The 14,098-nt window shown below is 43.8% G+C and overlaps 1 protein-coding gene across 3 annotated transcripts in view; it reads left to right on the plus strand.

Annotated features, from left to right (window-relative positions):
• The first annotated feature begins 2,513 nt into the window (after positions 1–2,513).
• The window catches only part of ZSCAN2 (zinc finger and SCAN domain containing 2), a 43,111-nt gene continuing 31,526 nt past the window's right edge, over positions 2,514–14,098 (plus strand). Inside the window, exons 1-2 of one of the 3 annotated variants that reach the window (XM_036734572.1) lie at positions 2,514–2,657; positions 4,003–4,488. In XM_036734572.1, coding sequence (XP_036590467.1) covers positions 4,086–4,488 — 403 coding nt within the window. In that variant the 5' untranslated portion in view covers positions 2,514–2,657; positions 4,003–4,085. Of the gene's footprint in view, positions 2,658–3,538; positions 3,619–4,002; positions 4,489–14,098 lie in introns of those variants that run through there. The other 2 variants (XM_036734574.1, XM_036734573.1) reach the window with 2 other exon arrangements.

Raw genomic sequence — 14,098 nt, forward strand, 5'->3', positions numbered from 1 at the left:
AGACGGGGTAACTCTGATTGGACACCAGTGTGAGGGAGATTGAAGAGTCAAGGATACTTCAAGGTTACAAGCCAAAGTGATAGAAAGGGTGGTGATGCCCTTAACAGAAATGGAGAGTTTATGGAAAGGAGTGATTTTTAGGGGAAAAAGGTAAAGAGCTTCTTCTGGCCATGGTGGCTGCCTGATCAGGAGTCAGACTTCCTAATTCCTACCTATCACCTTCAGCAAAACCCTGAAGTTTGTACTGGATCAAATAATGATCACAAAATCCATTTAGATAATACAGTGACTTTTTCCACTCTGGGAGTACAGAAAATCTCAAAATAAGAAGGGATCTTAGAAGTCTTTTGTAAAATGGGCATAATCCCCTTTGTCCTGCCTACTTCACAGGGTTGTTAGGAAAGTGCTGTTGGAGCCTATCCCAAAAGTCTTAGTGTGATTTTAAGCTTTAAAAATTAAAACTTTTGGGACACCCTGAATTGAACACCACCTGAATCTTAGGTGGGAGTTCTCATGTGAGAAGTAGAAAACAAACAAACAAACAAACAAACAAAAAAACTCCATCTTCTAGTCAAGATTTGAATCACAGGAATCTAAACTGATGATGCGACCTAAAGTGGGGGCAGAAGGAAGTCTTAGAGAAGAGAGGACATGGCCATTGACATCAGGTCTATACCGATGATAAATATGTCTTATAGTCAAGGTTTCTCAAGGACCATCCATCCTCTTGCACAGACTTTGGAGTTCTTTCCATGGGCATCATCTTTACTCTACGAGCAGGGGGAGAGGTGACCAGGGTTCCAGCCTTTCTCTTAGTACCATTGGATCATCAATCTTCACATTCATATACCTATTGCATCCCTGACTAGACTGTAAGTTTCTTGAAGCCAGGGATTCTCACTTTTGTATTTGTGTCCTCAACATCTAGCACAGTTCCTTGACACACAGCAAGTGCTTAATAAATGCTTGTTGATTGATTTATTCCAACACGATTATTTTATAGATTAACAAACAGACCCAGAGTGGCTAGGTCCGCTTAGCAAGGGTCACGTGGGTAGCACAAACAATCACAATGAACATTTATATGGGCTTTAAGGTTCACAAAGTCTTCTACATATGTAATTTCATTTCAGCGTCATAACAACCTTTTCAGGTAGGCACTACAAGCATCATTGTCTTCATTTTACAGGTGATGAAACTTAGGCTTGGGAAGGTTGTATATGCCATCTAGGTGCCATAGGAGGTATGGTATCGAAATCAAGAAGGTCTCAGTTCTAATTCTGCCTCAGTCGCTTACCAGCTGTGTGACCGAGGACAATAATTTAACTTCTCCTCCTCTGTAAAATGGGGACAATAGTTGCATCTATTTCAAAGGGTTGTTGTGAAGGTCCAATTAGGTGACTTATTTAAAGCACTTTACAAACCTTAAAGAACAATATAAATGCGAGTGATGATGATGATGCTGGCCACACAACTAGTAATTATCAAACACGGGAAGAATCCATCTCTCAACCTGACTCCCAGTCCAAAAGGCTGTCCCCAAGTGGCAGAGCTGTTCTTTAACCAGCCTGTCACTATTTCTGGGTCTCCATACATGAAGGAATTTCAGGAATTAGCTAGCAGGTGGAGGAGAAAAGGGGCCTCTGAAATTACAACGCTAGACAGCTGGCCCTGCCAATGAGGCAGTCAGAGCCTGGGATTGGATCCCGGTTTCTTAAAGAAGCCCCATCTCAATCACCAGGCCTCTCTAGTTACTGAGCTTTTCAGGCAGCTGCTCCCTTATTTTCATAAAGAGTGAGGGGACCCCAGGGAAAGAAAAGGTTTGGTCTTTCTATCCACTGCATGTCCAAGACAGTCTGAACTGACAGTCTGAGTTGAGGTATCTTTCATTAGCTTACTTCTCTGATGCTGTGGTGTGGTCTAACAATATTGCCTGGAATTGCTTAACCCAGCATTCATAGATATTGGGGAATTGAAAAGGTGTTTAGGGATAACCCATGACTCCAATCCATTCGTCTCATTTTAGGATCATTACATTTAGGTCTGGGAGGGACTTTAAGGATCATCTAGTTCAATCTTCTCATTTTACGGAGGAGGAAACGGAGATCCAGGGAAGCGATGTTAACTTGCCCCTCATCACAGAGGTACAAGTGTTGGGATTTGAACTCAGGTCTGCATCCTAGAGCCAGCACTCTTTCCTTTACATCAAACCGATGTGGAGCCTGAAACATAACTAGGGGCAATGTTTTGCCTCAGGAAAGTAACTGCTGGATCGAGTATTCCGTAAAACCCGGGTCTTCCAGTTCCCGTGTCTGTCATTCAAAGCCCACAGCGAGCTTCAGCCTCAGAGCTCTGACTACGACTCCCATAATACCTTAGCACTACGCGAGTCAATTCCCTCCCTACCCCAGACCACCTGACAGTTGCTGCTGCCAGTAGCCGGGGAGAATTCCCAGGGCCGCATTCACGAAGACCAATTGCGGGAGGAGAGGGGCGGGCTTTTCCTGTCCATTGTTCTCGGCGCCCGAGCGTCCAGCCGAGCTGGCCCGGGAGCTCTGCTGAGCCCGGGGGCGCGCGCCGCCTCCGTGTCCGCGTACCGGGCGCCCTTCGCGGGGAAGCGCCGCCAGTCCCTCGGCCCGCCGACCCCTCTAGCCACGGTGAGTTCCGAGGCACCGCGAGCGGAGGAAAGAGCGGGTCCCTGCGGGGGAGGTGCGGGGGGGTGGAGGAATAACGGGCCCGGCAGTCCACCAGGGGGCCGGGGTCCTGCGGCGCCGCTGCCCACCCCTCGCCGGACCGCTTCTCTTTGCGTGACTGCCCTCTGCACCCCGTGCTGCTCCCGTTTCCAAACCTCTTCTCACTCCCCTTTCCTGCAGCCTCGCTTTATGTAACTGCTCCCCCGGACCCTGGTGGTACCCCAGCACCCGCACCATCGCAGCTTCCTGACCATTCCCATAATAATCGGGATGAGTTTGTGCCGAGGCAGGCGGCACACGCACAAACCCCCAGGGGACTGGAAGGTGCACCGAAGTTTGGAGCTAAGGGGTTTGGAACGTTGGCCCGGCCAATCCCCAGCCTTCCCTTCTTTTTACAGGTGGTGAAATTGAGTTAACAGGTTAAGTGACTTACCCAAGTCAATTAATGGCAGAGATACCTGGTAGACACACACCTGGTCTCTTGTTCTACTACTAGCTACCCTTTATTCTTAGCAGTTAATCCTCTGGTGGGGGAATCTGCTTGAGGTTTCCTCTGTTCTGATTTTCTTTTGGCTCCTTGATGATGATGCAGTATTCTGTGGGTTTGTAGAGCAGCTAAAGCACTTGGATGTTTGATCTCTCTCTCTCTCTCTCTTTTTTTTTTTTGTTCTGATTCCCATGCTTGTAAGTGTTAATCATTTATCTATTTAAGAGGTCTAGAAATGAAGTCACAGAAGTTTGAGGGAGGTGAGCCACAGTAACTGGTCCAAGGTCACAGACTCCTGTGAGCGGTAGAGCAAAGACTAGGAAGCTCAGCCTTGCTGCCCTTAGAACTGCCAGAGAATGTATGATCATGGCTGCTTTCCACAGGAACCATCCTTTGGCCTTGAGGGAAGAAATATGGTCTGGAGTGCTGGTTGTGGTGGTGATGGGAGTTTTACACTTGACTCTCCACAGGGAAATGAATTTGAGCTCAGGAATAGATTATTCTTTTACTAGTGAGAGGGTGCTGTTAGCTTGGTGATATACAGATTATTTTGTGGCCTGATGTGGGACCCCAGTTGTCATTGCCTTTACCCCTAAGGTTTACCTTGGATCAACTTTATATCTTGCATATTCATCTATATGTTCATGTTGTCTTGCTTATTAGAATGTAAGCTTCTTGAGGGCAGAGTTCTTGTTTTCCCAGTGCTTAGCATAGTGCCAGGCATGTAGTGCTCCATAAGTACTTACTAACTGATTGACTGTGTAAGTGAAATTATTTTATAGTGCTGCTGTTAACAGACTCATTCTGTCAAATCTCTCTTAGAAGTGACTCCCCAGAGAAGGTCAAGGTTTGAGCCTTCAAGTGCAAGCAGCAGTTAGAGGGACATCTTCCTCCAGAGTTGGACAATGGCTGGAGAAGTCCCAGGAATGACTGCCGCCTTGGATTCTTTGGCTCAGACGACAGAAGAAGAAGAGGAGGAAGAGGAAGAGGCCTCAACAATGATACTGGAAGATGAGGACTCCTCCTGGAAGCCTGGCTTAGCCCTGCAGGGGGACAGCTGCGACCCTGAATCCTTCCATCAGATTAAAAGTAAAGTTGAGTATCAGGAGGCCGCTGAGCCCAGGGAATCTCTTAGCAGACTCAGGGAACTCTGTCAGCGATGGTTAAGGCCAGAACTGCATACAAAGGAGCAGATGCTGACTCTGCTGCCTGGGGAGATTCAGGCTTGGTTAAGGGAGCATCGGCCAGAGAGCAGCAAGGAGGCGGTGGCTCTGGTGGAGAACTTGACTGAAACTCTTCGGGAGAGTGGTGAGAACCAGAAGTTTATTGGGAGAGGGAAGGAGGCCTCCTTAAAATTGGAAGCCAAGTAACTAAGAGGGAGAGGAGTAACTAAAACCCTTTCCTTGGCATCAGCAGGGTGGGTTGAGGGCTGAACACTGAATAGTAAACTCCAAAGGGAGCTCACATACCAAGCAGAAAACTCCAGCCCATTTTCATCCTTGTATTCTGCTTGAATGAGACAGAAAGCAGATAACAAGTGACCTAGGAGAGGCAATGGGATCAGTGGGTTGTAGTAGAATGAGCACTGTATTTGGAATCAATGGGCCTGCCACTTATGGAGGAGTAAGGGGTGGGGCGATAGAGGAAGGATGGAAAGCAGTGGAAGGTGTTTGCTAACCTTTTTTGTTCTCAGTTTTCTTCTGAAAAATGAAGAGATTTGACTAGATAATCCCCCAACTCCTCCCAGCTCTTAAGCCTCTAATCTTCAATGATCTAATTTGATAATCAGGTTTTCTAAAGTATATATTCAGCCCTCTAGTTATTCGTAACCTGTTCTTGATGGGCTCTAAAATGGGTACCAGTGAGGTTTTGTGACCCCACTCATATTTTAAATCCATGGAATTCACATTCTAGAAAGGACTTGTTTTCATATGAAAGTAACCTTTTAGCCTTTAGGATATGCTGTGCATAAGGTCTAAGGTAGCACATGCTCCTGCGCCCAGCTTCCCCGTGGCCAGGCAGGAAGCCTGTGTGGCCAGGGCTGCCTCAGAAGAGCTACTGATCAGTACATATGTTGGGGTATCTTCAGTGTGATGTTGTTGGTAACTGGATTGTAGCAATTTAGTAAGCATTTATTAAGCACCTGTTATGTGCAAAGCACTGCTGGGTACTGGGAGAGACACTAAATTGAGATATCCCTGGTCACTATACTCAAGGAATTTGCGGTTTAGCAAAGGGATGACACCATTTAGAGGCAGCTAGGTGGCACAGTAGATAGAGCCTTGGGCCTGGAAGCAGGAAGACCTGCCTGAGTTCAAATCCAGCAATAGACACTTCCTAGCTGTGTGACCCTGGACTTAACCTAGTTTGCCTCAGTTTCCTCATCTATAATATGAGCTGGAAAAGGAAATGACCAACCTCTCCAGTATCTTTGCCAGGGAAATCCTAAATGGGGGTCATGAGGAGTCAGACATGACTGAAAATGACTGAACAATAACAACCCAGGGTTGTTGTGAGGCTCAAATGAGATCATATCGGTTAAACATACTTGGTGCAGTGCCTGGCACATTGTAGGCATTACATCCATCCAATTTGGATGGATATAATGCACAGTGTCACACATAAGTACAAAACAAAGTGCTTCATGAAGTCCAAGGGAGAAGAAAGGCTGGTAGTGACCTGGAGGATCAGAGAAGCCTCTTATTTTATGTTAAACTTTTGTGTCCACTGTTGTAGGAAATACAGATGGAGTCAAATCAGGAGGTATGGGTCCTGCCCTTTAGGAGTTTAGAGTCAGACTGGGGAGGAGAAATTCCAACAAATGAAACAGAATAATTAAGTGCCTAGCTATGTGATAATAGTGGGACACCATTCAAAGAACCAAGACTTTTAATGGGAGCTGTAGTTTTTAGCGAACGTTTCAGGGCAGAGGTACTGCTTGAATTGGGCCTTGAAGGCTGGTTAGGATATGGACAGCAAGAGTTTTCTTAATAGCATGAGCCAAGACACAGAAGCAGGAAGGAACAGTTGGATGTCACTTCCACCTTCTCCTTGACTGCTTGATCCAGCTTTCATTTGGGTTTGTATGCCCAGTAGATAGAACAAGTTGGCTTTATACATGATGGGCACTTAATAAGTGCTAGTTGGGTTGGATTAGAGCAGATAGGTGAAGACACTGAGGTTACTGGCCTGATTGGAGTATAAGGTATATATTAGCTGTAAAGTTAGAGAACTGGAATGCGATGTTGAATAAGATCCCTTCTGGCTTAGGAAATCTGTGATTTAAAAAAGAGTAATAGGAAATAAAATTGGATAGGGAAGGGCAGGACCAGATTCTTATGTCAAGTCTTGCAAACCATATAGAGTTCAACAAGGAGCCATTGTTAGAGGATTGTTTTATTATTTAACCAGGGATAAAAGATATATTTTAGGAAAATTAGTTTGGAAACGAATACAGGAGGAATTTCAGTCGTGGGAAAGGAGAGCATAAGGCATGAAGGGTTAGCATCTAGATGAGTGGTAGCAGTAGGAAGAGAGAAGAATTTGTAATGTTGAGACATACTTAAGGAAGAAATGATAGGATGTGTGGTGACAAATGAAAGAATAGAGGAGAAAGTCAGAGGTGATCTTCCAGGTCTAGTTCGGGAAACGATAATGATGGTGGTAGTCCTCACACAAGTCACAGAGTTAGTTTGGTAATAAAGATGAGTTCAGTTTTAGACAGGTTGAATTTGAATTCATGGCGAGAGGAGGAATTCTCTAAGCAGTTGGAAAATCCCAAAGTGGAGTCAAAATGAGAAGATAGAGGGTAATCTCTAAGGCTGTGTGAGGGCCCCAAGAAAATCACAGCGTGTGAGTCCCTGTGACCTTCTTCTATATACATGAGAAACAGCCGTTTATACACCTGAATCATAAGAACACTCGGTTTACACACATGTAGGAGAAAGTGGAGAAGCAGCCACTCTTGGGAATCAGTATATAGTCCTTGAGACCCTGACTCTAGGGAGGAGAAAAGAAAGGGGTCAGGGAAGCCTCTTCATTTTCCTTCTGTGTCTATTTCTGCCTGGCTCACACTCTCATTCAGCTGGGCCAGGGAGAGCCATGGGGATCATTGATTCTTCTTCCTTGATGGGGAGGAGCAGTTGTGGTAATGTGTTTTACTGAACCCAGAGACTTTCTGCTCCCTGGGTTCAGTGAAACATGTAGATGAATAGTCTGGCAAGGGGCTGGAGCAAGGAGAGGCATGGTCTGAGATCTTTCACGTGAACATTTAGTGGTCCAGGCCCAGGGGACTTTTGGGTGTGCCCCTTCAACTTCTTTGGCATCATTTGTTAAGCAGAAACGCTTCACTTCCTTTTCAAGGTTTTTCAAACTTGTAACTGCAGCTGAGCTTATTTCCCAAGGGTTTTTCGCTACCTTTTTTTTTTTTTTCTGTAAAGGTCAAAAGGGAAAAATAAAAAGACATTTAAAAAACAGGAGAGTGCTTATTCTCCCTGGTGTAATATCAGCCAGCATTTCGGAACAGGGCCTCCTTTTTTCATCCTTTTCCCAGTGATCAGCCAGGTTTGCCTCCTCCTTTGGTCTCATTTGTAGTTCTCTTTCAGACTTCCCTGCCTCCCCAAGCTCCTGGTGGCTGAAGAAAGGGGAGGGAACCAGACTGGGCTCAGAGGGAAGCAGCTCTGGGAGAGACTTGGATGTAACCTGGGGTGGGTAGGAGTGGATTTGTGAAAGCTGAAGGAGTGTGGGGGTGGGGAGGGCATCCAGCTTTGTTGTAGGTCCAAAGTTCTCCATGTACTGAGTATATAACATGTGTATTTCTTACTCTGGAATCAGAGGACCTTGGCTTAAATCCTGACCCAGACTCAGTAGTCTGTGTGACCCTGAGAAAGTCACATAACTTCCCAGGGCCACAATCTCCTCACCAGTAAAGTGAGTTGATTGGACTAAATGGCCTCTGGGATCTCTTCTAGCCGGATGATCTATCTACCTCCAGGCGAGTCTCATATCATCCTAAGTTTCCCCTGTACTTCACTAACAGTTTTCTGTTCATTCCTTGATTCCCTTGACCTTTTCATCAGGAACATTTAAAAACCACCTTTAATTCATCACAAAGCATTGAGCTGTCTCCGGCATTGGATGAAATAAATGAACTTGAGTCTTTTTTTTTTTTTACTCACTCTGCCTAGAAGCAGCTAGGTGGCACAGGGGATAAAGTGGTGGAAATGGAGTCAGGAAATCAGAGCTCAAATCTAGCCTCAGACACTAGCTGTGTGAACCTGGGCAAGCCATTTGACCTCTGTTTCACTTTCTTCAACTTTAAATTGGGGTCATAATAGCACCTACCTCCCAGAGTTGTGAGGATGAGATATTATTGTGTCTGCCTCATTTTCCCTAATTGTAAGATGGAATAATAAGAGCACCCCCCTTGAAGGTTGTTGTGAGGATCAAATGGGATATTTGTAAAGGGCTTAGCACAGTCCCCGACACATAACAGGCATTTAATAAATGCTTGTTTCCTTCCTTTTTCCCTTTGGAACCTCCTCCCTCCAGTCTAATCAGTTCCCAGGTCCTGTCCCTCCTTTCTCAGTGTTGCTTCCGTTCCCTTTATGCCGTTGCCGCTGCTACCACTCTTGCTCAGGCCCTCATATCTTCTTTTCTGGACTACTTCATAGTCTTCTGTCTGACCAATCAATCATCCATGAGCAGGTATTTGCGGAATATCTGCTGAATGCCAGCCATGGTGCTGGGACTTGGGATAACAAATCTAGAGAATGAAGCAGTTTCTATTCCCAAGGAGATTGCTTTTTACTGAGGAAGACAACATATATGTCTATACAGAATAAATGATAATATTTAGCATTTACACAGGATAGTAAGGTTTTCAAAGCTGCTTCACAGGTTGGGTTTTCTTTTTTCTGAAGAGGAACACTGTAGAGCCGGTGTTATTATCATCCCCATCTTTACTGATGAAGAAACTAAGGCAGACTGAGATGAAGCGACCATCCCAGGAGAATCACCATGTGGAGAATGGATTGGAATGGGGAAAGAATTGAGGCAAGGAGACCCATTAGGAGACTATAGCAATAGTCTAGGTCAGAGGTGATGAGTGCCTGAATTATGGTGGTGATCACAAGACCAGAGAGAATGAGGAATTGATGTGTTAGTAAAAATGGCAAGACGTAGCAACTGGTTGGATGTGTGGGCTGGGGGAAAATGAAGAGTTGAGGGAAAAGCTAAGTTTACAAATCTGGAAAATGGGAAGAATTTCTGCTTTCCACAGAAATAGGGAGGTTTGGAAGAGGGTCACTCCCCATCCCCTGACCCCATCCTATATGATTGTCCAGTTAAATCTTCTTCAGCTTTGGCTGTGTTACTTCTGTATCGAAAACCTTCATGGCTGTCCCATCAGTTTCACTCATTGTTATCACAAAACTAGACTGTTTGGTGTTCTTACATGCCCCAGGTCTGTGGCTTCATTTGGTGTTTCCCTGAAGTGTGCTCTCCCAATCTCTTCCTGTTGAAATCTTATCCATTCTTTAAGGCCCAACTCAGATGCCACTTCCATAAATCCTTCCTCACTTCTGCTCCATCCTCCCATAGCCATCCCACCCCCAGTGGCAAAAGCCTTGGATGTGGAGTCAGAGAACCTCATTTCAGATATCCGCTCTTTGGTCAAGTGACTCGACTTCTCTGAGTCTCAGTCTTCTTGTCTATAAAAATAAGAGACTGGACCAGAGCTCTCAGGGCCCTTCCTGTTCCGAATAGCTGTGTTCCTATAACTGAGTTTGGCCGACTCTGAGCTCCCCTTGTACTTTGTACCTCTCTTTTATTTGCTTTAATAAGTTTTATCTCCCCTACTGGACTTAAAAGTCCTTGAGGACAGTGATTATTTTATCCATTTTTTTCTCCCCTACAGAACCTTGTATTTAGTAGGCCCTTAATGACTATCCATTGGCCAGATTAATGAAGTAATGAAGAAAACATGTTGGGAAAGGGAAAAGATGAGCTTTTCTGTCTGGTTTCCAGAAGGAAGCGAGCAGATAGTTGCCTGCTTATTTAGCCAAGCTGAGAAGCTATATTGGCACTTTTGCTCTGATAGAGGCAAACTGGCTACTTAAAAGCCTACTTATTTTCCTCCCCGGCAGTGGATGGCAAGGTCAGACCCAGAAGCATGGCGGGGATAAGCATGAGTAGTTTTTGAATCAAGGATGTGTAACTTAGCCCTGGGGAAATAATAAATTTGGGCTAAATCCCAGCTCAACTAATTCAGTCTAAAGAGAGCAGGTCCTTCAGTTTGTACCTAGGTATTTGTAGTTTTAACTTGTGTGGTTTACTGGATTGCTGTGTTTGGTAACTTTAATGGATCCATAATTTTACTCCATCTACAAACCGAAGTCACAACCCTTCCGTGCCTCACCATCCAGCTTTAGTTTGACACCTAGCAAGCAAAATGAATCATTCAGTATTTCTGTTGTTTTACTTTTATAGAGAATGCACAGTTAGGAGTGGAATGATGTGTTATTCCTTCTTCTCATATTTAACCAATGCTTATCCGTTAGGCCTATAGACTTTTTACAGCACAATTGAGTATAGGTATGCTGTTTAGTTAGGAAATAATTCTCCATGGAACTGACCTTGTACTTTTAAGCATATTAACTTACAGCAAATATTACAGTCTCAGTAGCTGGAAATTTACCTATTTGTATTGTGAAATTCACTCTGTTGTAAGGAATTGTGTAATTACACTGACTGTGTATGCTGAATTACAGTGTTAGGTGAACAAAAGGGTACCGCCAAAGAAGAGGAAAAACTGGACAAAGGTTGTGCAAATCTAGGGGCACATGGCCTTTAGTGAAGAAATCTTACTCTATTTCTGTTCTTTGTTGGTAACTGTGGAAGGTTAATCCAAGAGCCACAGAAAGACAAGGAACCTTGCTTGGGAAGTCTTCGGTGTGAATTGAGGCTGCCCCTATTGGGTACAACACTCCATTTCATCACAAGGAGAGAAAAGGTTGCTTGTGCTTGTAAAAATAATTTAGAATTCGGGGTTCTTTGGTGTTATGTTTAGTTGTTTTAGTGAAGAAATTTTTTATTTAAAAATGGCTAAAAGTAAGAAGTTAATCTCTTTGTTAACCATGCCCATCACTAAAGCCCTGTTGTTTGCACCATGTGGCCAAAAGTAAGACCACCGAACATCTTGAAGCTTAACCAAATTGCCAACTAAGTGCTCTTAGGTAATGGGAGAACAGATCAATATCCCTTTGTGTATCAATCTTAGAAACTTAAAAATAAAGTGGCAATAGTGCGCCCTTATAGGTTCAACCTGACACTGGTTCCTGTTCTTGGGAACACTTACCGTTTGTACTGTGTTGGACTTCTGTTATTGTTGTTGAGTAATTTTTCAATTGTGTCCAACTCTTTATGACCATTTGGGTTTTTTTGGGCAAAGATACTGGAATGGCTTGCTGTTTCCTTCTCCAGCTCATTTTATAGATGAGAAAACTGAGGCAAACAGGGTTAAGTGACTTGCCAAGGGTCACACAGCTAGCAAGTGTCTGGAGCCAGATTTGAACTCCGGAAGATGAGTCTTCCTGACTCCAGGCCCACCACTCTATCTACTGCACCATCTAGCTGCCTGCCATGTCAGACTTACAGGGGACAAAGCAAATAGAAACTTTGACCAGCAACCTTATTTTCATTGTGCAACTGACCATATAAAATGATTTGATTAACAAGAGCATCAATCAACAGCTTTATCAGATAAAGATTAATAATCCTTTAATAGTTTTGTCCACAACTGTGACTTTATTGGTGTAAGGAAATGCTGGTTAGGAAACTCCCTCTACCAATGCAGATGCCCAGCTCTTGTGTAAATGGTAGCTTTAGAAAGTTGCCTAGGGCACTGAGATTAAGTGACTTGATCTGATTCACACATTGAGTATGTATCAAGAGATACCAGACCTGAACTTAGATCTGCTTGACTTCAGGGGGTGGGAGAGTATCTCTATCTACTATGCCCCACAGTTTTAGTAAAACAAAAAATTTTGGTCACTTCAAGGGATGGGGGTGCCATTTAGGGGTAGCAGCACTCAGATCTTTTTCTGTGTACTAGAGCTGTTCAGAGATTTGAGGCACAGAGATTTGCATGTGCCTACACACTTGTGCCTTGACCCAGAGCTAATGCAATTATGCTTTCTCTTGGTGTGGAGATGAACCTAGGTTCCCAAAGTCCATGGTTGCAGAACACAAGCTCTGGCAAGTTCTACCATGCCAAAAAGGCTTTTTGCTGCCCAACCCAGCTGAGTCTGGAGAAGCTTCAGTAGGTTGACCACTAGGTGATGAATTTTTTGGGCACAGTAACCCAAGGAACAATAAAAAATGGGCCTTAGTCCTGTGTATCTCCTTTTTGCTTCCATGGTAACAGTAGTGGAGTGGTAGACAAGGGAGCAGAGGGTGCTGGGAAGCATACGGTATTTCACTGACCCATGAATTAATATACCATTGGAAGAACTGAACTGTATCAGTATTGCCTTTCTTCTGATTAAGCAATAAGACAAAGGAAGTTACAACTAAATAGTAGGATGACTCAGAGATTCTGCTTGGAGAGGCAAAAGAATTATCTGAATTGGTTTTATCCTATAGCCAAAGGCAATAATAAATGTCATTTTAATGGGATACTGGGTCATCTTATCTTGAAGTGCTTATAATGAGTATCAGCTAAAAGAACATTGTAAAGATATTTGCAATTAGTATACCAATTTCTATTGGAAGGGATGAAAAAGTAGACCAGTTTCATAAAGAACTCTACAAGATCCTTTAAACCTAGTCATCCCATACTTTGATACTTGGTGACTTCAGTACAGGGGTGATCACAAGAGAGTATGGCAAAAGTATGTCAGAATATATGGTTCAGGTTCAGCAAATTAGGTCAAAAGTTTTTAGACTCCTCAAAAGCCTTTATGTCATGAATACTTTCCTCAAGAAGAGTCAGTAGACATTGGATGTCATGAGCACCAAAGCAACACTTTTCTGGAACCTGTCCAGAAAAGGGGACCATTATGATTAGAAAACTGGAGAACATGCCATAGAAGAATCAGCTGAAAGAACTGAAATTATTTGGCCTGGAGCAGATAAGATTAAGAAGGGGAAATGATGGCCATTTTTCGGGTCAGAACAGAATTGTTCTCTTTGGCATGAGAAGTAAGAACTAGGAGTCATAGTTGGCAGTTATAGAAGGGTAGACTTGACTTTGATATAAAGAAAAACTTTACAGGATTTTTTAAAAATGATTAGAAGATATATCTGATAATTAGAGTGGAATATGCTGACTTGGAAGGAGATGAGTTTCCTTCTGGCTGAAGGTTCTCAAGCAGAGGCTGGATGACCACTTGTTGGGGATATTGTAGAAGAAATTTTTGGGTACAGATTAGACTAGGTGGGCCTTTCAGCTCTTTTGCAATTCCGGACAAGTCATAGAAAATAGAATTAGTTGGTTTCCGTTTCTTGGTTTTTTTTGTTTGTTTGTTTTTGTTTTTGTTTTTTTTGCAGGGGGGAAGGCAGGGCAATTGGGGTTAAGTGACTTGCCCAAGGTCACACAGCTAGAAAATGTGTCAAGTGTCTGAGGTCAGATTTGAACTCAGGTCCTCCTGACTCCAGGGCTGGTGCTCTACTCACTGTGCCACCTAGCTGCTGCTGGTTTCTGTTTCTTAAGCAATAGTCATGCAATAACAACAACAACTAGCCTTTATATAGTACCTACTATGTGCCAGGCACTATGCTAAGCACTTTGTAAGCATTCTCTCATTTAATTGTTACAACAGCCCTGGGAGGTAGGTGCTGTTATTATCTCCATTTTACAGTTGAGGAAACTGAGGCAAATAGAGGTTAGGTGACTTGCCCAAGGTCACATAGCTGATTA

Source organism: Trichosurus vulpecula, chromosome 8 (genome assembly GCF_011100635.1).
Source record: "Trichosurus vulpecula isolate mTriVul1 chromosome 8, mTriVul1.pri, whole genome shotgun sequence".
Classification (NCBI taxonomy): Eukaryota; Metazoa; Chordata; class Mammalia; order Diprotodontia; family Phalangeridae; genus Trichosurus; species Trichosurus vulpecula.